The sequence below is a fragment of the Amia ocellicauda genome, chromosome 11 (assembly GCF_036373705.1).
Source record: "Amia ocellicauda isolate fAmiCal2 chromosome 11, fAmiCal2.hap1, whole genome shotgun sequence".
In the NCBI taxonomy this organism is placed as follows: Eukaryota; Metazoa; Chordata; class Actinopteri; order Amiiformes; family Amiidae; genus Amia; species Amia ocellicauda.
In genome coordinates, this window is record NC_089860.1 from 8,216,991 (window position 1) to 8,239,958 (window position 22,968).

A 22,968-nucleotide genomic window follows, 5' to 3' on the forward strand; every position below is an offset into this window, starting at 1 on the left:
TATGATGCCGCCTCCCTCCTCTCACGCTCACTCAAGGCCCCTCCACACAGAGGAGTCACTCAGGCAGGCCAGCAGGACGGCCAACAAGCATGAAGATGGCTACCAATCACACAGGCTCTGGCTCTGGCAGGACTCGTACACTTTTAAAGTGGCCTGGCGAACTTGAGCCTCTCTCTCTCTTTGTTTCACTGCTCTGTGGAGTGTTGACAGATAAAATGCTTTGGGGCGGGAGGGGGGTTGTGAGTCCAGTCTGCCAGTCCTCTCAGCTGCTCCCAGAGGCCCTGACTGGATCTGTCGGCAGGAAGAATGCCGTCCGCCCGTCCTCAATTAGCAGAGGGGAGCGGGGGCCTGGGCAGCTTGGACAGTGCAGGGCAACACACATGCCTGGGCCCAAGGCAACAAAGACAGGGTGACAAAATTGTGTCTCAGCCTGGAAGGAGGGTAGCTTTAGACTCTGCCCCTCCTCCCTTTGCATTAGAGGTCTCTACTGCTTGGGGTGGGAATGGGTTCAGATTGTGAGAGTGGAGATAAGGCTCTGACAGTCTTGATAGGGCTGAGGGTACAAGGGGAGATATGAGGCACTGCAGCTGGGTGCTCAGGTTTGATTTGAGGGGGTGGGAGAGATTTAGATAACTTTGGGTTACATCAAGTACTGCTAATGTGGGACACTGGCAGAGTTGTTCTTTTCAATGAAGAGGCTAAATTAATGCATAACAAAGATATTGTGAATGGACTCTATAGTGTTTGTATGAGAGTGTGAAAAAGGTGAGTATTGATCAGCACCAAGAGCGAACTAATCCAATAATCCATATTACTCAAATTGGTTTATACAGGGCCTTTCTTTCAGAGTCTTGAGAAGTCTGTAGCAGACAGAGACACTCTATGACTTCATGTTCCTTGCCATTTTCAGGGGATGAGGTAAACATACTGGTGTATTGATAGCAAGCCTTCCTGTTGTTTCTAAGATCTGTCCACATGGTCATGTTGTAAGGTGGAATTTGACCAACTGGGTCTGACAAAGAGGCATCGTATTCACTCACTATCTATTGATCATTCAGAAACTAATATAAATAATATACATAATATAAATTGTTCTGTCTTGAAGTCTTGACCTATAAATGAGCATTGAATCATGGGTAAGCTTTGAACCTTGGCTCTTTCAGTCCATTAGCAGACTTTGATCCAACCACACTGATGTTGCAGATGAAGATCACTTCTACAATTAAGAATTATTTGGGGAAAAGCAACAAAAACAAGTCATACAATGCAATGGAAATGCCAAGACCTCCAACACTGGTATTAAGTTGTCTCTCTTTTCCGCCTCGTGTCTTAACGTTCCCCTCTTTGTCTATGATATTTTAAATAAAGGCTTTTGGTTGTTAGGATTTATGACAGGGGGGTGGAGGCTCGCCAACAACAGACTTTTGAGCTCCTTTGAAGAGAGCTGCGGTGACAGAAAGAGGAAAGGCAAGCGGATGTCAAGATGTGAGGTTCAAACAGCAGGCGAAAGAGCTGTACTTCCCTAAAACATTAGTCCCAGGGGAAGAAGCTTAGAAAAGTGGGGCTTGAGCAGGCCATGGGAGAGAAATAATAATAATAATAATAATAATAATAATAATAATAATAATAACAACAATAATAATAGATGAACATCAAAGGAGAGTTTTAACACAAAAGCAATCTGGTGCAACAACCACTGAGGGAATCTTTTCAGCTAAGAAGACATTATCTGTGTAGTCGGTACATCCACAGTTGCAGATATTCCACGTGGATGCCACACTCTGCACACATCTTGCCCACACGCAATTTTTGCAGACTGCTTGTGCTGAATTGCAAGGTTCACACAACCCCAGACGCTCTGTGGCGCGGGTCATAAAAGTAAAGTGCAGGGTGCTGCCGTAGCTTGACCGCCATTTCCCCGTTCTGTAACTTCTGAAGTATGAAAGGGATCACGATGACATTTAACCCTTGAACAGAACACACTGAAACTTCAAAGTCGTTTCCCCATACCCCCTCCATGGCAGAACATTGGTAGAACATTTCCCATTAAACTAGTGGTTCTCAACCTTGACCCTTGGGGCACGCCCCCCTGCTGTTGATTGGTTCCAAACGAGCTTGCAATTACTTCATTAAAATAATAATTTAATTAACTGTAGTTTTTACATTGCTCAGCTATCACAAGGTTAGATGGTTCAAGTGCCTTATTTCATTTCATTTTTAACTTGTCATCTTCAATACTTAAAATAATTATAAAAAAGCTAAATTAGGTCAAGCATGTAAGTGTTACAAGCCTTGTGTGTATACCTTACTAAAGTACACAATCTGACCTTTCCCTCTTTTCCATCTTCTTTCAAATCAGTACCAAAGTTTTACGATCAAGGAAAATATAAAGCTGTTTCAAATCGTTTTACCTTTTCAATCCTGGTCCTGGTGTATGACCTACCCTGCTGGTTTTTGTCAGGTGAGCTCTCAATTACTTAATTGAACCCTTAATTGAAGTAATTTGATTACATTTGACTCTTTACATTTTGTAACTGATACAAATTCTTCAATAAGATATTTTCCTTATACACTTTTATACTTAAATTAAAACCCCTACTGTTAAAAATAATTAAAAGGCTCTGCTTTAGGAAATGGGTGGCACGGTGGTTCGGTGGTTAGCGCTGCTGCCTCACAGCTCCAGGGGTCCTGGGTTCCTGGGTTCTTTCTGTGTGTAGTTTGCATGTTCTCCCCGTGTCTGTGTGGGTTTCCACTGAGTACTCTGGTTTCCTCCCACCATCGAAAGACATGCTGGTTAGGTTCATTGGCCACACTAAATTGTCCTGTGTGTGTGCCCAGTGATGGACTGGTGTCCCATTGTGGGTGTATTCCTGCCTTGTGCCCTATGTTTGGCTCCGGCATCCCCTGCGACCCACTTGGATAAGTGGTTTTGAAGATGGATGGATGATTTAGGAAATTAGTTCAATTAAGTAATTGAGAGTTCAGTTGGAACAAAAACCAGCAGGGTAGGTGATACTCCAGGACCAGGGTTGAGAACCACTGGCCTACCCACTAATCACCAATGACAAACATGTTTCTAAGTCAGATATTACTTTCTACTACTTAAATTAAAAAATATAAGCCATCAAGTGTTGCATAGAAATTTGCTATTAAAAAAAAGACCAGATTAGGCAAATTATGAGTTAATTTGAGTAATTGAGAGCTTTGTTTGATCTGAAATCAGCAGAAAAATGTGCCCTCAAGACTAGGCTAAGAACCGCAGCTCTATAGGATTGCTTGGTTTACTGATTGAGTGATTATTATTGAGCACAATTGCTTTTAAGTGATGGGGAGTAAATGGAGAGTAATGGAAAGCCCGACAAGAAAAATAAACAGTCATCTTTGCCTGCCATGATGGACACCCTGTAGAAGGGGTGCTGGAGTGCTACACTAAGTGCCGTTAATGGTCTGTAGTCACAGGTGTCTGTTTCAAAGGCGTTCGGGCTCCCAAAACATTGCACCAGAAATGGCGCCCACTCAGAGCTCAGATTGGGCTGTTGTTTGTACAGGCACATGCCCACCAATCAATGTGTGTGCTTCCCGTGCAGTTAGCCTGAGCAACTGCACTCAGATAGGCATGGTTCTCATTCTGCTTCCTAACCCAGGAGCTCGTCAGACACACCGCCAAGCACGCGACTCTCCCTCCCGTCGCCGCCCCTTCTGCCAGCCGCTCCATCTCCCGTCTTATTTCTCCCCCCTTATCTCTCTCTTATGATCCTAAGGTAAACACGGCTTAACAGTCGTGTTGTCCATTGTAAAGCCGTGTTTGCATGTGCGGACAGCACTCAGACCAAACATCAGCGTGTTTCAAACAAAGCTCTTCTTGCTCACACAGTTCACATCAAAACTGACAGTGAACAGTTTCTCTCAACTCATTACCATCCCTGGTAGATTTGAACTCACCTTCTTCCTCTAAGATTCCCTCACCCACTCTCTATACCGGTCTGCCCCTCTCTCTTGCTGTGCCCTCCCTCTCCTGACTCCCTCCCTCTGTCTTCCTAACCCCCACCTGTCCCCCAAGTGCCGTCCCGTCTCACTCCACTCACGCTCCAGCTGTTGAAGGCAGTGGACACACAGCAGCTGGCGGAGCTCCTATAAGGGCCCATTATCGCCGCTCCATAAATCAGTCTGCCAGCCGCTACCGCCCTTTAGAGGTACACTTCCTACACAATCAGTCACACACTCAGGCAGAACTGTTCAATACTGCCCATGATGTACACAAGCTGCTCTTCGATCCAGTCCCTACGGCTTTTGAAGTTTGTTTATACTTGTTATGTTTTAAACTCTTCCTCCTATAATATACTTCTTACCACAATGAGGTTTCTAGATCTGTTGTATAGCATGTTTGGAGTCGTTTTATTGAATGAATGAGGAGCTCCAATCACGAAATCCTTATCTAATAATTAGACAAACAACAGAAAATACATCCACGGAGACTGTATGTAACTTAATACATTCCCAAACCCTACAATCTTTTCTTTCGAGATCAAACACACTTAGAAGTGGGTAAAAGCAGCAGTCAAATAGATACAGAATAAAATATGAATCTCCCCTGAAAGATTAAGGCTAAGAAACAGAAGAAGAAATACAGTGACTGCTGTTATAGGCATCACAAAGGAGAGAGTCTTCAGGGAGAGGATAGTTTAGCTGCATTAGCACTGCTGTCCTGAGGGATATTTTAAGAGCCTGAGTTGAGATGAGATATCTTTGGCAGACGCGGCTGTAAATGTTAAACACAATGGCTGTATCAGTCATCGCCCTGCTGCTGGCTTGTTCTTCTCCTCGCTGTCTCCTTTTCCCTGCCTGCCTGCCTGCCTGCCAGCCTCACTCCAGGACCCCTCTCTACACCCCTTCTCCAACTGCCCTCTCCGCTCCCCATCCCCTTCCCCACACCAGCCAGTCCACAGCTGTCTTGTCTGACATGGATTTAGGGAGGAGCAGAGGGGATGGTGAAGTCCTCTGATGAGACAACCCCCCGTTTTGTCCCGGAAAGCAAATTCCGCATGGCAAAATAAAAACGCCACACTTCCCCAAATTAGGCGGCCAAGCATATTTTCAGGTGATGTCAAGTGTTGTTGTGTGGTGGCATTGTCGAAGTGAGGGCCATGGTGCCCACAGTCCCTTCCTCACAGCTGCTCACGAGGCACAAAGGGAGGTTTGTTCAGGCCCCTCACTCGGCATCATGGGCCCTCACCCAGCGCTGAGGCTCACACAGTGAGGAGGGAGGGTCTGGGCACTGCCTGGCGCCTCTTTCCCAAAGTACACTGTCCCCATTACCACTGTGGTTTTCCAGAACTCAACACAAATTTGAGCTCCGAGATCAACACTTACACTTTTTGAAAAATGTACCAGGAATAGCCCTTCCAGAAATTCAAGCTATTTCTGACCAGCTTCCTACCACAAGCAGGAATTTAAGCACACAGAAACCTGCCTCTCAACATGACATGCTTGGTTCCCTTTGGGAAATATTCACCTCCATGCCAAGTTGGCAAATGCTTTTTTATTGGCTAAGAATAATAACTATAAATATATATTTTCATTGAAAAATGTAAAGGGTCAAGTGTGCAATTAATCTTTTGGGATACACATTTTAGAGTGCACCTAGGCAGTTCAAAAATGCCTTTGTTTCGAAGTTTGGGTTTTCCATTTCCATTTAAGAGCAGTAAATTTAGACTAGCTGGAAAAAAAAATGCTTTGTGAATATGGCCCTTTGTTTTTCCCAGTCTGTGTTCCTGTCTTTCTGTTTTTCTTTCTTACCGAGCTGTATTTTGCAGTCACAGAGGCCTTTTATGCCTAGCAAGCTGGGAGAGCAGAACCCACAGGGCAGAACAACTGGGCTGAGACAGGCCCCATATATATTGTTCACTGGTATGCAGACCACCAGCATCAGAGACTGCGGTGAAGGGCAAGGGGAGAAGAGGAGAGCCAAGTCCTCATAAATGAAACCTGGGCTCAGCGTGACTTCGAAGGTAATGTTATCAATAAAGACAGTACTGCCTAGTTGTAACAAGCACCTGCATCTTTAATGAGGACATTTATAACCCCCAGGCCTTGAAGGTGGACCCTGTAGGTATCTGACTTTAACCGTTTCCAGATGCCCCTGAAGCTCTACCTCCGATATACTGGCATTCCTTCAATCTTCCACTCATTCCTTCATGGGCCTGCACACCATTCCAGTTGAGTCTGTTCCTAGCCCAGCCTGGCAGAAGGAGATGTTGTTGTCTGCGCAGCAAGAGGACTGCCTCATAGACACAGACATGGTCGAGCTCACCGCAGGCCATAACCGATACTAATCGACCCACACAGGAATTCGCCTCACCGCTGCACTTTTACGCAAGCCTACATCACAGTTCACCATTTCACAATCAAGCATGCAGCCTTTTCATCAGCCTGGATTACATGCCTATGGTACAAATTACCACCTAGTCATGGGAGGCTTCAGAATGCTCTTAGCTGCCCAGCTCTCTCACTTTTACACCAATCCTTCATCAAGAGCTGATGGATGGGATCTGTCAAGGCAGTTCAGAGGTCGGTGCATTCCCTCTCTACCAAAGGCTGCTTGGCTGTGGTGTCCAACGCCATGAATGGCAAACAGGAATAGTCGACTGTTTGCAGATAATGGATAGAAGAATCAAGGAACAGGAGAGAAAAGCAGGAGCCATCAATTCCAGGAGAATGGATTAAGTGTCTCAAGATCCCAGTGACAATTCACCATGTGCCTGGAACACTTTGGCACTTTTCGCTACGTTGCAAAGTGAAAATGATTCGAGGAGACCTCCAATCCCTGCTGGCTATTGGAGGGACAGCAAGTGTCACAAGTTACTGTGAGACTATGCCTGGGAGTATACATTTTTACTTCATATCTTTGACTGTAGAAAATCTCAGTGAACCCCAGTGTTCTTTGGGTGCAGAAGAGGTTAAGGCTGGCTAGAAACAACTAACCATGAGCTGTGAATTAATCGAAAGGAAAAGGAGCAGTCTTCCAAAAAGGCCCACTGCCAAACAAAATGGAAAAGTCTGAATTCAATGAAAAGGGGTCTAAAATGGAGTGTGTAAGTGTAGTGCATGTTGGACACCATGGCTGGGTTGCAGTCGGGCAGAGTTTAAAGAGAAGGTTCGTGTTCTATAATTAACTAATACACATCCTGTCTCCACCATGCATTTACCACACATTCTGTACAGGATGCTGAGTATCCCTAACACTGTCTACCCCCACAGCGCCCCCCCTGCTGAAACAGAGGAAAGAAACTAAATGTTCCTGCAGCACTAGCAGAATCCAATGTTCCTCCAACTTGAATCTGTGTTTCTGTTCCTGAATTTAATTTCAGGGGAACTGAATTGTCTTAGGACACTTATTTGGTTAAGCTTCTCTTCTCAACAAAGTGACGTCTCTAAAGACTGATTTATGCTCCCGAGAAGATACGCGAAAACCTCTCTGCATAGAGACAAAGAGAAGGTGTTTCTGGGTAAGTGTAGCTCACAAAGGCTTGCAGAGGAGCCGACGCGTACACCTCCAAAATCTCATAAACTCGTCGCATGTATCTGTGGTCCTGTGCGTCAAACAAACACTGATTGGTTGAGCAGGGAGAATCTGAGAGCCACAGCAAATTGCTCAGCTGTGCTTATTGGCGAGTGGTGGGTCGACTGGTGTACAATGTATGGCTGTAGGCGCTGTAGCAGATCAGAAAACCAATGTGGTGACATACAAAAGTGTTTAAAATGTCCTCATCCACGAACTCCCCCTCATCTGGCCTGGACATGTGCAGAGGTCTCACAAAAGTATGGGGCGCCGTTTGTGTCATACATAATTTCGTGCACATAATGAGTTTCATGGCGTGCTTAGCAATTTTGTGGACAAAAAGTAAAATATACTTTGCCTTCTGTGGGCGAAATTAACACCCAAGTATGCATTATGTCCATGAAATGATGCAAGAAAAAAAAAAATTTGTGCACAAAAATGTAAAAGTTGCATTTCATGGTCAAAATAAAAACTCTTTCATCAGATATTGTCCATTTCGTACAATATTTTGTGCACATAAGCCCTTATGTGCATGTAATAATGAATGATACAAATGGTGCACCATAGGAAATGGTTTTTCGTTTCTGTGTTTCTATGTTTACAGAGACGCAGACACAGAAGCACAATTCAGCATTAAGGGAGCACTGATCAATCGTGTGTTTCCTTAATTACTATAGTGTCCAGATTCTGTCGTCTAATTCCAGCATTTCTGATATCTCATCCCAAGACCTTTGGCCTTCTTCCTGTGATTAAAATGGTTTTATTTATTTTTAAGGACGCTTCAGCTTAAACGTCACTTGCGTTTGTTATTTTTGTTGTTCATACGGAGAGAGCAGAAGCACTGAAATTCCGGTCACTGAAATTTGCAACCCTGCAAAGCTGAAAGCAAAGGGAGAGCTCCCATTAATATGGTTCCAGTGTGGAATGATGGGAAAACAGTGCTGTTTTAAAGACCACTTTGTCAAGTCAGAGAGGTGTGTACACAGAAGTAGCTATTCTTTTCTCCTTAAAAGCATTTCAGTGCACATTTCAGAATCGTATATGAAAGGATTCTGTTGGGTGTGGGGTACCTCTAGTGTTCTTTATAGGAGGGGTGTGGGGTGGCTGTAATCTTCCCTGTTTAAGGGTCACTAATCCCACGTTATGGAGAGAAAAGGAACCACAAACTCCTAGAATACATCTCCTGTGTTTGTGTGGGTGTGTGTATGTGTGTCTGAAGTACCCCTACACACAGACTAAATCACCCGTGTCGCCTTCCCCTGGCCCAGGTCTCGGTGTCTGTGCTGAGTTAACAGGCTTTGTCTGCTGTGTCTGTGGGAGGATTGAAAACAACAGAGAGGGAGATGACAAGCTAGCTCACATCTCTCATGCAAAAGGCAGTCTCTCCCCTCTCTCTGCCAGCTGTGCAAACACTGCAGCAGGTAGGGCAGCCAGTCCCAGGTTCGGCGATGACACTGCAATAACCCTGTGGCTCTCAAAAAGAATCCTCCATCTCTTTCATGTATATCTTGTTATTTAAGTATTTGTTTCTGGACACAGAGGGCCATATATATAGAGAAAGGAAGCGTCTTGAACCTTAAAAGAAACTGCCACAGGGGCTTTTCAGTTATGATCCCGAAAGGTCTTGGTGGTGTGGGAGCTTAAAACTTTATGATGGAGAATACGTTTGGAAGAATACATTTATTTAACCATTATAATTTGTTTTCATTTCTCATCTTTGAAGATCTATTAACAACCCAAAAATGTTATCTATTCCGCCTTATTCAAGTGCACTTTGTTTTCTGTCAAAAAGCGCTTTTTATTTGTATTTTACATTTTCTTCAAGTCGATCTGCTAACAAAGAATGTGCAAGAATACATTTGTTTATGAACTAAAGAAAGGCAGCTGAAAATAATCTGTGAGTTTTTGGTTGGTCGTTAACACTTGGCTTCACAGTCGTGCCAAAGACAGAGTCACACACACGCACATTCAACTTGTAATGAGCAGTCTGGCTCAGCACTGTGAAAAATATATTCTTAACGAAGTGAGAGGCGAAGACAGAGTGACAAATGTGATCCACACATGCAGCAATACTTACACGCAAGATTGTGCATTTCTGTAGACCGCACAAACAAAAACAAAATTAACACATCTACGTTCACACCCCCTTTGATCTTAAACATCGGTGCCATTTTCCTTTGTCTTAAAAGAAAGGACTCACCATTTGTTACTTAAATATTAAAAGGGATGCCAAAGAATACTCGGATACTTCTCGGAAACTCTGACAACCCACGGCAATTGTTCTTCATTAAAACATGTGAAGACAGGCGATGATGCTCAAAGAGACAGACTGAGGGAGGCACACACCGAGACCAAGTCATTAAGGAACATGAAAGCTGAAACACTGGACAGATCCATTTCCACTTCCCCTCCTGATTGAGATGTTTTGGAATATTATAAGAGGTCTATGTGGCAGACATTCACAGATGGATACTGTCATTAAGTAAAGACTTGCAACTGTGTATTGTGAGTTATGCAGAGCACACCAACTCTGCATTGGGGTTACAGCTGAGGTCTCAAACTCAATCCCTGGAGGGCCGTGTATGCTGGTTTTCATTCCAACAGAGTTTTGAATTACTTAATTGGTCTAATTGTTTAATTGAAATCAAGGGACCAGCCAGCAAACAGCAAAACAACTATTCTCCCACTCCCAATGCTCTGGCTACTGAACACACTGCAGTCCTGCATTCTACACTCGTTCTACATTCTACATTTGCACCACCTATTACTGGTCACAACTCGTCCCAAACAAGAAAAAGATACACTAAGTCATCTCCTCTAAAGATGGCCCCCCTCTGAGCTGGAATGAATTGCTTTCTTTCTCCATGGCTTGAGCAAATCCTCCTTGTAATCTACTGTGTGATAAGTAGAGGATTTAGGCATTCTTGTTGTGCCCCGTTATCAGAATAATGAACTGGAAGGGGCCAACACCTGCAGAGTCTTAACCCTGTCCTGTGACGGGGGGAGATAGGGAGCACAGCCACACTCCAGGCCAGAACAGCAACAGCCATACAATACGCAATTAAGTCTAAGCCCTCTGGAGAGGTGTAACCTAACAGCAGAACCTTCTCTTTTTTCTTCCCTATCAATGGCACACAAATAGAATTGAACCACTTAAATGTACAGAGCAGTAGATGAGACGGATCTCTCATTACAAAGACTGTAATCCGTTTGGAGAGCTGAGGCCAGGGTAGAGGACTAAGGACTAAGCACGGTATTATTTTTTTGTCGAACAGTATGTGTGTCCGTCCATACGCCATACAATCATCTGTATTTATGAGGATGATTTTTTTCTATCATCAGATTGCAGGTTTTTTTTGTAGTCTGCTGTAGTTTTGACTCCAGTAGAAATCAGAAGACAAATATGAGATTGTCTTTTATCAGTGAAGCAGGAGAGAGTGCGCCGTGCGGGACGTGTTTTGCATTTTTCAGGAAGGCACTGAATGATAATGGTGCCCGTTGTGTTCCAAATTGAGAAACTGTGAAGAAACATGATCACCTTATGTATCGTGCTGATACACACCACATCCTTGCCGACCAGGCGTTTTCAAAGTTCAACACCTTTTTGGTTGATGGATGAAGCCCTGACTCCATTGCATCAAACCCCCCAAAATAACGAACTGGCTTGGTGATGCTACCCCCAAAGAAACAAAAAACAATTTGAAGAAGAATGGGGCTAGTTGGGATTGAGAATAACGGATCCATCTGAAAAACTGAAATAACACTGCGTCTCAACTTGGCCAGATAGCGTCATCTCACACACAGCCTAACACGGCCTGTCAGGACAGTAATCAGCTGCACGTTTATCTCTGTTTTGCGGTAGATGGTAGATGCCAGACTGGGCGGCAGCAGTCAACGGTAAGCAGATCTCAACACAGACAGGCCCCTGTTCCAGGCATAAGGGCTTGGGTAAATGAAAAACACACAAGAAGGTGTTGGGTTATGCACACGTACCAACTGAATACATTTACTAAGGGGGGGTTGTTTCCTCAGTTTACAGAGACACTGGGAAGCAGGAAAGCCAAAACAGTTGGCAGGCTTTGTGCTTTATCTCACCTTGCTCATGTAAACCGTATCTCCGGAGCATGACTATCCCCACTGGCTGCCCAGATCACAGGTGATTGTTCTGGGTTTATTTGCATTTATTTTTTCTTGATCTGTTTCAGCAGAAAGTGGGGCCTGTGCGCACTTGTCCTTTGTGTACATTGTGTTCACAGTAGGGAGCTGTTTACTGCTGGAAAACAAAAATATAACTGTGTTCTACTAATGCCCGTATATATATTTAAACATTTGTAAATTTGCTCTTTTATTAGTGAAATGATCCATAAGAATTCAACAGTTGCTAAGTGGGTGCGTGGAGACTTCAGAGAAGGGAAAGGGTCTGCGGTTCTGTTTTGGTATGTTTCGGGGGATTTAATTGGATTTTTGGATTGATTTTAAAGAATTGCGCACACTCCAACCCCCGAGTGAATGAATGCAAGTCGGGATTTTTTTTTTTTAAGTGTTTGTACCTGTCAAGCCGAAGAGCTTAAGAACTGCTTCTGAGTGCTACGCTAACAACGCCATCCTTTCAGAGTTCGAGACGGCAGAGGCACATTAACAAGACAGTCACTTGACCCGCAGCTTAACCCTGGGTGAAATTACACAAACCGTCACAGCCATAGTTCCCATGATCCTCAAGCACTCTCCAAATCCACTCTCTGAAGCTCTCTGGGAAATAAATAGGATTGTTCTAGTTTTCGCTGTGAAACGCAACTGAAACATACATGGCTCTGACACATGGCAACATCGAACCACTGATAATAAACATTAAGGGAAATAACACTAAGAACAACACAGAGCAGACGCAAGCATCTGCTAACTTGCCATTTGTGTTTTATGCAGGGTCTGAGATAGGCGCAATAGAAAAGTCCACCTCAAGAGCACATTAACAGCTGAACACTCAGACCTTTTAAGACATCGAAAATCTCCTCAGTAATTTGTAATGATCAGTACCTGACATAATGAATAGCCCTGAGATGTGACCTCCTAAACTGGCCCTGGTACACTCCTATAATACTTGTAACAAAGGTCTCAGCACCAGCTCGCACATTCCAGAGATGACTATAGCGTCCGCTGAAGACGGAGGAAGAGGCAATCCAAACACAATAAAGGTTGAGCCCCACAATCTCAGGATGTGCAAACAGAGCTGGTGTCTCAGTAAACAGTGCTGACAATGGGCAGTTTACCCCTCGCCTGGGGTCACACACACACACGGATGGCAGGAACTCTCCACAGGGTTTCATACAGTGCTAATGAAGTATTGGGTGCTAGCCTAGGGAATACACACACACACACACACACACAATATATAATATAATATAATACACAGAGAGAGAGAGAGAGAGAGATCTACATATTAAAGTGAATGCCCAATTTTCCCACACCTCCACATGCCCATTGTTTAAATATCAACTTTCTGAATGAGTGGGTGGGCATGCTAGCATACACACATTTGTTATGGCTAATTGTGACACAGCAATAGATATTCATCTTATATGCTTATAAATATTTACTTTAGCACACCATGGTAACACCATAGTAAAGTGCAGCCAAGCAAGGGTGAAAGCCTGGTAAATCATGTACAGGTATAGCAAACCATTTCACAGACCACAGCAAACAAAATAAAGGCAAGGTATAACCATGGAAACACCCTGGGAAAACTGCCAAATTGCTATTCAGATTTACTGTGGTAATAAGGGTGGCTTGGGAATTAAGACTGTTTGAAGTTAGAAATTGAAACAGAAAAAAAAATGTTGGCTGACAATGTGAGAGGATAGAGGAGGGAACACAAAGGATGAAACCCTGGATGAGTTGGTCCACAGGGAGGACAACAAAGACTGTCAGAGTCAGTGAGTGTGAGATTTACTCTTGTTCCTCAATTCACAGAGGATGAATTCACCACACACTTATTTGTACCACACCTCAGACGACAAACACTCTAGTGATTTAGATTTTCCACATTCCATTAGAAAGCATCTTTCACAAGGCGAACAATAAACAATGTGCAACAGAAACCGAATACAGTTAGGGACTTCCCCTCTCCTTTGGGTGGCTATATACTAAAAGGCCAGTCAGGCAAGCAGTCTTTCTCAGCATAAAGCACTATTTCTTCATTGATTTGCGCAACCAACTCCTTAGGTGTTATTTGCTTCTGCTTTGATTTATGCTGACTTCTTTTTAACTTGGCAGGAGCCGCAAACTTATGCACCGAGGATTTCCGTACTCATTCAAAGAACAAGCTTTGTTTGTTTGCTCCCAAGAAGGTTGTGCTGCTACAAACGTGTTGCTTGAAAATAGACTGTTACAGATCAGATCAGATCAGGGTGTTTTGTCAGTAAACACGAGAACAGCCTCCTTTTTTTCCCCTTGCTGCGACATGGGAATTTTTTAATGAAGGAAAATTCACCTCTGAAGGGAGGATCTGTTTCGGTGACTCTAGCACAGTTTCGAAGGCCTGATCAGAGGCCGTGCGAGGTTGATGGAATTATTAAGAAAAAGCTATTTTCCAAGTAAAAAGCATGCTAGGGTACAAGTTTGTAATTTGCAAATGGAGGACAGGTTCATATTTTGATTTGATCTAGTCTTAGTAATCTTACTGAATGTACCTGCTTCAGCTGCTCATTAGATGCTGTGTACTTGAGAAGAATAGTCGTTTCAATGCCATTTATTTAATACGTCATTTGTATAACTAACACTACATTTTTTGTGCGTCTGTCTTTCTAAATGGACGACTATGGAATTATATAACATAATAGTGAACACTCCCACACACTGTAAGATACTACAATGTTCGTATTTGTTACACCTTATTATTCCTTCTACTTACTCTACCCCCTACTGCTGTCAATAGTGCTTAGAGCTTTCTAGCTGGTTAACCCCAGTAGGGGGGAGGGAATTCCTCTGAAATGACCACAATGGTATTCAGTAAAATAACAAAGTGTTGTTGTTTTTATCCCTGTGTTGTACAGCCAAATTGATGTAGTGGTGCCAAATTGTGCAGTCCACTCACAGGACACTGAATCTGTCTGGCGGCACGGTTCAGATGTCTGGATAGAGCGACAGACTAGGATTCACAATGGTCACTGACATCCGTGTCTGTAACGAGACCGTGGGCCAAAGTCATGTCATACTGACCGCCGCAACACGTTTAGACAACATCCTTAGTTTGGGAAGCGTCACATTCAATTTTAATCTACGAATTAACGTAGAGAATGCTGTAAACTGACTGTTAGAAAAAAATACTCAGTTACACACTCCCACCATTGTGGTCAAAAACCTCTTGATTTTCTGATTTAACAGCCCAGTCACCTATAACTGAGGTGACCAGCCCTGGTCCTGAACAGCCACATAGCCCAGCATATTTTTTAGGTATATTTTTTATTATCAGATTCAAAAGACATGCAAAGATTGCAATTGGACTACTTTAGAAATGGATTGGTTGCAATACCCTGATTATAGCCTCCATAATTGCTCATATAAAGGTGACCTATGACATCAGAGTGGAAAATGTCCTTTATAAGGTACAACATTATAAATAAATCAAATGTTTAAATAGCAACTGACACCAGGTTTTTCTTTAAGCCATAGCAGAGACTACAATACATCTTTTCAAGAATGGGGTAAATTGTGGAGGTCACCTCTCACTTTCTCTATTTAGGATTTCATGTTTAGTTTTTTCTATGTGTAAGTGCATCTATCTATCTATCAATACATATATACACTCACCTAAAGGATTATTAGGAACACCATACTAATACTGTGTTTGACCCCCTTTCGCCTTCAGAACTGCCTTAATTCTACGTGGCATTGATTCAACAAGGTGCTGAAAGCATTATTTAGAAATGTTGGCCCATATTGATAGGATAGCATCTTGCAGTTGATGGAGATTTGTGGGATGCACATCCAGGGCACGAAGCTCCCGTTCCACCACATCCCAAAGATGCTCTATTGGGTTGAGATCTGGTGACTGTGGGGGCCAGTTTAGTACAGTGAACTCATTGTCATGTTCAAGAAACCAATTTGAAATGATTCGACCTTTGTGACATGGTGCATTATCCTGCTGGAAGTAGCCATCAGAGGATGGGTACATGGTGGTCATAAAGGGATGGACATGGTCAGAAACAATGCTCAGGTAGGCCGTGGCATTTAAACGATGCCCAATTGGCACTAAGGGGCCTAATGTGTGCCAAGAAAACATCCCCCACACCATTACACCACCACCACCAGCCTGCACAGTGGTAACAAGGCATGATGGATCCATGTTCTCATTCTGTTTACGCCAAATTCTGACTCTACCATCTGAATGTCTCAACAGAAATCGAGACTCATCAGACCAGGCAACATTTTTCCAGTCTTCAACTGTCCAATTTTGGTGAGCTTGTGCAAATTGTAGCCTCTTTTTCCTATTTGTAGTGGAGATGAGTGGTACCCGGTGGGGTCTTCTGCTGTTGTAGCCCATCCGCCTCAAGGTTGTACGTGTTGTGGCTTCACAAATGCTTTGCTGCATACCTCGGTTGTAACGAGTGGTTATTTCAGTCAAAGTTGCTCTTCTATCAGCTTGAATCAGTCGGCCCATTCTCCTCTGACCTCTAGCATCAACAAGGCATTTTCGCCCACAGGACTGCCGCATTCTGGATGTTTTTCCCTTTTCACACCATTCTTTGTAAACCCTAGAAATGGTTGTGCGTGAAAATCCCAGTAACTGAGCAGATTGTGAAATACTCAGACCGGCCCGTCTGGCACCAACAACCATGCCACGCTCAAAATTGCTTAAATCACCTTTCTTTCCCATTCAGACATTCAGTTTGGAGTTCAGGAGATTGTCTTGACCAGGACCACACCCCTAAATGCATTGAAGCAACTGCCATGTGATTGGTTGGTTAGATAATTGCATTAATGAGAAATTGAACAGGTGTTCCTAATAATTCTTTAGGTGAGTGTGTATATATATATATATTCACATATCGCAGTGTGTATAATTGTAGGGTGTCTCATCAAATGGATTACTTCTTGACACAGAGACACGCTTCGTCAGTGTAACATGTTTGGAGGCTCTCCTGCTGCAATGCCAACCCGTGGATGTTATTAAAGATATCTACTGCTGAAATGGAAAGTCCATTGAGATCCATATACCGCAGTCCAGGCAGAATTAAGCAGACAAGCGACGCATTGTTTTAAAAAGCCTGAACACGCAGACCTCTCAAACCGCAAGCTATTCCGGGGACTTGTGCAGTAATTTTGAAAGGTTACTGTACTTTAACAGCGACCATGTGTTCAGCCCGCCGACTGAACTACGGGCAGCAGTAACCCAGAGCCAGGGAGTGTGATTTAACACCGTAGATGAGCAGACGCTTGATCATCATATTTAAAATGATTTCAACACAATAATGAAATGCGTTTCCTTACCTCTTGCTTCACAGGTCAAGACTAGAATTAGTGCCGCAAGACACACCGCCAGAGAGTCCATGTTATCAAATCCCCAGCCAATGAGCTCCTGAATCTGTCCAATAAAGAATGCATGAATCAATCGCAATAATCATAATCATACATGTTTTATATGAGTTTTAGCCTTGCTCCGTATCAACCCGATATCATTGGCTATGAGCACACCTGGACATTATATATTTCATATTACAAGAAACACAATTTCAGCATCAACGCAAAACAGTTTTGTCCTTCAAACTATCCAGCAGCATCAATAATCGCAGATGGAGGGGTCAACCGCGCATGTCTGGACACTCACCTGCGAAGCGCTCCTCTGCGCGGCTTAATCGCGATGGTGACGTTTTCGCATTTCACAAGCCAGGTCCAAAGAACGAGTAGTGGACCTAAACTGTAATAAATAATAAATATATACAACTATATCCCGGGTTTAATATTCGGATTTCAGATCTCTATAGCCCTTTTTAGAGGTAAAATACGTTTCCATCCCACGCATCATGTGCTCGACCGGGGTGAGGGGTGTTCAGTAACCAAAGCCCGTTGTTGCGGTTAATGCTGATGACTGAAGATGAGTTTCTTGTGCGCTTTCTGAGCTCCGACTGAACACCGCAGCATCCCTCGGACGGCATAAGAAAGTTTCCTGGGAAGTTTTGCCCAGCTGTGGCTCTCCCTCTCGGCCAATCACGGCGCGCCTGCGCAGGAGCGCCCTCTGCCGCTCAATCCGCGCACACATCACACCTTCAGTACTGTATTCTCGCATCCGCGCCGCTCTTCCAAAGGATGCGCCCAAAAAAGGCAGAACAATCCATAGCACATAACGGCCACAAGACGTCGTCTCAGTCTAGTAGTCTCGACAAGGTCCTAAATGAATCCTGCACTTTCCCCCAACAGTATCGATTACTGAATATTGTAGTCTTCAAATGTGCTCTTTGTGTACAAGTGTTGGTGCACAAGTGGAAGGGACATGCAGGTCATAAAAATGTCCACTATAATTACACTATGGGAGGAATTGAACTGGAAGAATGCGTGAGATGTGGACTCATCACTCTCCCCATGCAAACAATGTGGGGAAGCAATAAAGGAAGCAAACAAATACTAGAGTATATTGTCAAAAGTGTAGAATTTAAAATAAGTGAAGTCATTAATCATCTGGATACTGTGTACAGTTCTGGGCTCCACACTTCAAGAAGGATATCGCTGCTTTAGAGGCAGTTCAGAGGAGAGCAACCAGACTTATTCCAGGTCTGAAGGGAAAGTCCTTCTGAGAGACTGAGGAACTGAACCTTTTCACCCTGGAACAGAGGAGACTACGTGAGGACTTGATCCAAGTCTTCAAAATCATGAAAGGCATTGACCACATCAAACCAGAGGAGTTTTTGCAGACCAGCAGGGACACACGGACCCGGGGACACAAATGGAAATTGGAAAACAGGAGACGCTTCTTCACAGCGATGTGGCTGAAGCGGAACATTTGGGAACATTCAAAAACAGACTGGATAGGATCCTTGGGTCACTTGGTTATTAATGGACACCAAACGAGCATGATGGGGCGAATGGCCTCCTCTCATTTGTAAACTTTATGTTTGTGTGTAGTTTTATTCTTGAATTTAGAAATTTATATAAACTTTAGAAAAATATCTTGATATTAATTAAGAAATGCTTAATGTGTCCACTTCAAGCACTATTGCTTCCAGAACTATTTGAATGTTTTACATGGATCCGACTCCTAGGTCTGGTTTCAGACCTCGATTAGCACTTGTCGGACTTAATATCAGGTAGTCATTGTCTACTAATTTGGATCTGTAAAACCAGCCCTAAACAGATCCAACAGTCTAGCACAGTGGCCTTCACACACAGATAGTTCTGGACATACTTGGGTATGCCTTTTAAATTACCAGCCAGCTCTTCACTCCCTTGATTATGTCTAAAGTAACATATACCAATACACATCCGAGAATACACAAAGACCTCCCTTTCAAGTGTGAGAATTATAGAAAAATTACTCAAGCTGACCAACTTGCTCCTGTCAGCTCACCTAAAAACACATGTAAATGCACTGTATTGTGTGATCTCATTAGGAATTCTATTCAGAGTGCTTGGTCTGAAATCACAAAATGGGAGACTTAACCTCACCTAGTCCCCTTAGATTTAACTACAATCTCATGCAACTAGATTTTGGTAATTTAAGCAGTTAAGTTTAAATTTTAGAATAAACACCCCAAATAAGTAAAATGCTTGTGATTTTAAGCACCTCCTATGTTAACTGGAGAAACTGAAAATGGCCCTGGATTTTCCATTGATAAATCCCATACACATACACTTGAGGGGTGGACCTTTTAGGATGGATACCATTTGCAGAAAACCATACCATCACTTTAGACCTTTAACCACATCAACTACCATGACTGTCCAACAGAGTCCTACGTAAATGTGTTCAATTTCTTGCATTGCACCATTGACTACTCCACAAAGGGCATTGTATGATCCCATGCATTATTTGGGATATGGAAAGCTTAATCCATAAATTCAGATTAATAGAATACAAGGGCATCTGCCAAGAAAGATAGAATATAAAGTCTGTTAGGTCTGAACAGTTAAACTAAATTGTTGGTAAATCGAGTAGTTCCATTTGAGCACATCCTTAAAAAAAATAGCTCAGACATTAAACAGTCACATTTTTCCAACCCAAAACCAGTTTATTGATTCACATTTCTTAGAACAAATTTCAAATTCCCCAGTTCAGGAGGGAAAAAAAAAAAAAAAAAAATTGGCTACATTAAAATGCTACAATTTGTGGTTTTTAAAAGGATGGGGAAGTGTGCCTCTCCCTCTGTACTCCATCCATGCGATGAGGGAGATCCACCTCTTCAGACTTCCAGTGTCCTGAGCTCTGAAATAGTCCACAGTTACTACAATGATCAAACACCCAGATTCTGTAAACTGAATTCAAGACAAAAAAATTCAAATAAACCATTTTGCATGAAATCTGGGAATTAAAGATTCAACTTAAGACAGTCAGCCACATTAACAACTCCAATATCCCTCTCCCTCACCCCAGTTCAGATTTAAATAACCCATCCCCTCTACACCAGCCCTTAGAAAAACTGGTCTAGTTGACCAGTATGAGCAGGACTAGTGTCCCAGGTCTTCTAGTCAGGTTATAGTGGAAGGGGTCCAGTTTAACCTGTGCCAAAGTCCTGGCGCATAATATCCCAAGATAAAAAAATACCATAACAAGGAATGAGCCTCTGCTATGATAGTACAATCTTGGTTGACAATCAAGACAAAGCGGACAACCAGCGTGGTGCCCAGGTGGCGGAGATTTCTCACCTTGTATAGCATCTATAGCAGCTCCCTCGATACGAAGCACCCCGGTCAGGAACTCACACAGCAGCCAAGGAGCCTGCAGAACAGAGACTTGCGTCAGCACAAAGATACACCCATTTCTTCACAGACTCCAACAAGTGCTTAAACAGAACCACTAACTGCAGGATCTAGAAGACTAGAGGTGGTTAAGGACCATTTAAGGTTCTGAACAAAATCTTGAATGCCAAGTTGTGGGTATAAAAAAAAAAAAATATATATATATATATAAAAATGGCTGTACATTCTAAGCTTGGGCAACTGCTGCAAGTGGGTCTGTAAGCCCTATAGCGTAGACTGCAGAGATGCCTGACCAAGGATCAGCGCTGTGCTCAGTGCTTTAGAGATCTCTTCACAGTTTAATAAGAATGATGTGTTGATTCAGCATCATCACAGCACAGAACTACAGCACTCTGAAGTGCACCAAAAGCAGGTTGAGCTCGTACCTTACATCAGTGACCCTGGCTGCTCACAAATCTGGGTCTGCTCTCCCAGCACAGCAGGGACCGCATGGAGACCACTTCCTAAAAAGTGAGGGAAAGTTGAGCACAAGATAAGCTCAAGAGTTCAATGAAGACAACACTGGTGGAAACACTGCCCTCTAGTGGCTGGGCTTTGTCAGTTCAGGGTTTCACCATCTACAAACTACAGTGAGTGTGCACCCCCAGACTAGGGCTGCCCCAGTGTGTGGGTACAGTCCACTCTCAGCAGGGCACAGCACTGCCACAGCCTGGCATCAGCAGCCACTAAAACAGTGTCTCCCAGAGCCGGGCCGTCCTGGCAGCGCCTTCCTCTCCCAGCAGAGTAACACTGGCTCAGGCACAGAGGGGCCCGTCAGCTGACTGCCGCTGGGTTTTACGATTAGTTACAGTAAGGCGAAAAATATTTGTTGCAATCCTACAATGTAACAAATCTGCCTATACCCACTCAGGGTAGCCATTTAAAAGCTGTCCATCCCATTCTTAAGTGAACAAATTACCCATGCATTTGATTGTGCATTACTCAGAATATGCTTGGAAAGTAGGATTTGAAATAAACATACATTAACATGAAGTAGCATTGGTCGTCATCAACCAGAGCATGTCACGACTTTGGCCGACTTGGAGGTCTCGGTCTTCAGGTATTGTCGATTGAAGCCAGTCGGTCTGCAGAATAACACATTTAAAAATTTAAATTGCAGAACTGCTTTACAGAAGAGCATGATGCATTACCAGCAGGAGTCGGTTTCAATCGCTTTAAGGAAGGAATGAAGGACAGAAAAAGCGCCCTTTTTGCTGGATTACAGCTAGAGGTTCCGAATCGGGTCTATGAATTCGGGGACACGGGTTTGATCTACACTGATTCGGATTCATACAACAGCATCGGGAACATGTGTATATCCCTGGGGAGACATGCGTTTGTTGCATGCAACTTCTAGCCCCCTCGCATATAATCGCTACTGGGGATTTATTTTGTTTATTAAATGTATATAAAGCGCCGAATAATCATTTCCCAGGAACTAAGATCAGTGCACGCCTGCCTTGTCGAGTGCCTATGCGAGGGGATCCCAGTTTGTCTCCGGTGTTGGAATTAGTAAAGGCTTAGGGGGCCAAACATCTTTAGTATCAGGGACAGTTGATTAAAACCTGCCGATCCGTGTCCCATTTCACGATGCACGCATTCGGACACCGAACCCCCTCCGTTAAACGCGCATGCTCAGTGCGCGGGATTGGGGCACCGATCCACACACGTGCAAATCCATTGATAAACTTGGTCCAGAGATTGCACACGGAATGCGATAATCGCCTTCTAATAACGTCACAAAATAAATTTACAATCTTATACTAATCAAGGAAGGTTTAGAAGGAGCACACAGAACTGAAAAGCAACAGGCGACAGATATACATATTTTAAAATACGTCAAAAGTATTGACCCAATCGAACCAATAATTAGTTTTAAAGAAGACTGAGATGCTGTTCAAGGTGACGGTAATTAACACTAAATACATCGTTCAAAAAACATGGTTTCTGCAGGCTCCTTACCTTCCACTCTAACTTCGTGCATTGTGAATGAAGAGGCCGATAGTGCGCCTCAGGTCTCTTTTATACTTCAACTCCGCACCATAGAATATTTAACACCAAACATACCTGAGCTGTGTATTGTGGGATATGTCTTTAACATAGGATCCTCCCATACGTCGCTCTAAAGGTGTTCGTATTTCTATGGTCCCTCTCCTTACATGCAATCGACACCATTAGGGCTCACATGCAGCCTCCTATGGGCTGCGTCATGTAGACCCAACATGGCGCCTACAGCTTTGGCTTCAATACCGTCTCGTTTTAGACACAACAGCTGATTTAATTTACAGCTGATTAACAGTAACTCTGTGGAAAGTGTTCTACTTGTCTCATTAGTTATCTGGATTCATTTCCTGCTTTTCTAATTGTCCAGTAGGTAGTCATTTTGCTCGAGTTTGCATAGGTTGCTACCTAGGAACAGTCCTGAACAATCTCAGCAATTAAAAACATGTTTATAGAAGCACCAC

The 22,968-nt window shown here is 43.4% G+C and overlaps 1 protein-coding gene, 1 long non-coding RNA gene and 2 other non-coding genes across 5 annotated transcripts in view; all 4 read right to left on the reverse strand.

Moving 5' to 3' along the window:
• fgfrl1b (fibroblast growth factor receptor like 1b) overlaps positions 1-17,720 on the reverse strand; it is a 39,007-nt gene extending 21,287 nt beyond the window's left edge. Inside the window, exons 1-2 of the mRNA XM_066716525.1 lie at positions 17,382-17,720; positions 17,045-17,138 (exon numbers count right to left, since the gene is read on the reverse strand). Of these exons, the coding sequence (XP_066572622.1) occupies positions 17,045-17,105 (61 nt within the window). The 5' untranslated portion in view covers positions 17,106-17,138; positions 17,382-17,720. The remainder of the gene's footprint in view (positions 1-17,044; positions 17,139-17,381) is intronic.
• Positions 17,721-19,753: 2,033 nt separating this feature from the next.
• On the reverse strand, positions 19,754-22,593 carry LOC136762921 (uncharacterized). Of its 2 annotated transcripts, none has more exons than XR_010820934.1 (5): positions 22,571-22,593; positions 21,486-21,588; positions 20,890-20,967; positions 20,411-20,483; positions 19,754-19,970 (listed from the first exon to the last, which is right to left on the reverse strand). It is a non-coding gene; the product is annotated as an uncharacterized LOC136762921 (long non-coding RNA). The 2 variants fall into 2 exon arrangements; XR_010820933.1 differs by lacking the exon at positions 22,571-22,593 and adding an exon at positions 22,466-22,556.
• On the reverse strand, positions 20,771-20,842 carry LOC136763782 (small nucleolar RNA SNORD63). Its single transcript, XR_010821095.1, has one exon. It is a non-coding gene; the product is annotated as a small nucleolar RNA SNORD63 (small nucleolar RNA).
• On the reverse strand, positions 21,097-21,296 carry LOC136763777 (small nucleolar RNA SNORA74). The gene has a single exon (XR_010821090.1). It is a non-coding gene; the product is annotated as a small nucleolar RNA SNORA74 (small nucleolar RNA).
• Positions 22,594-22,968: the final 375 nt, after the last annotated feature.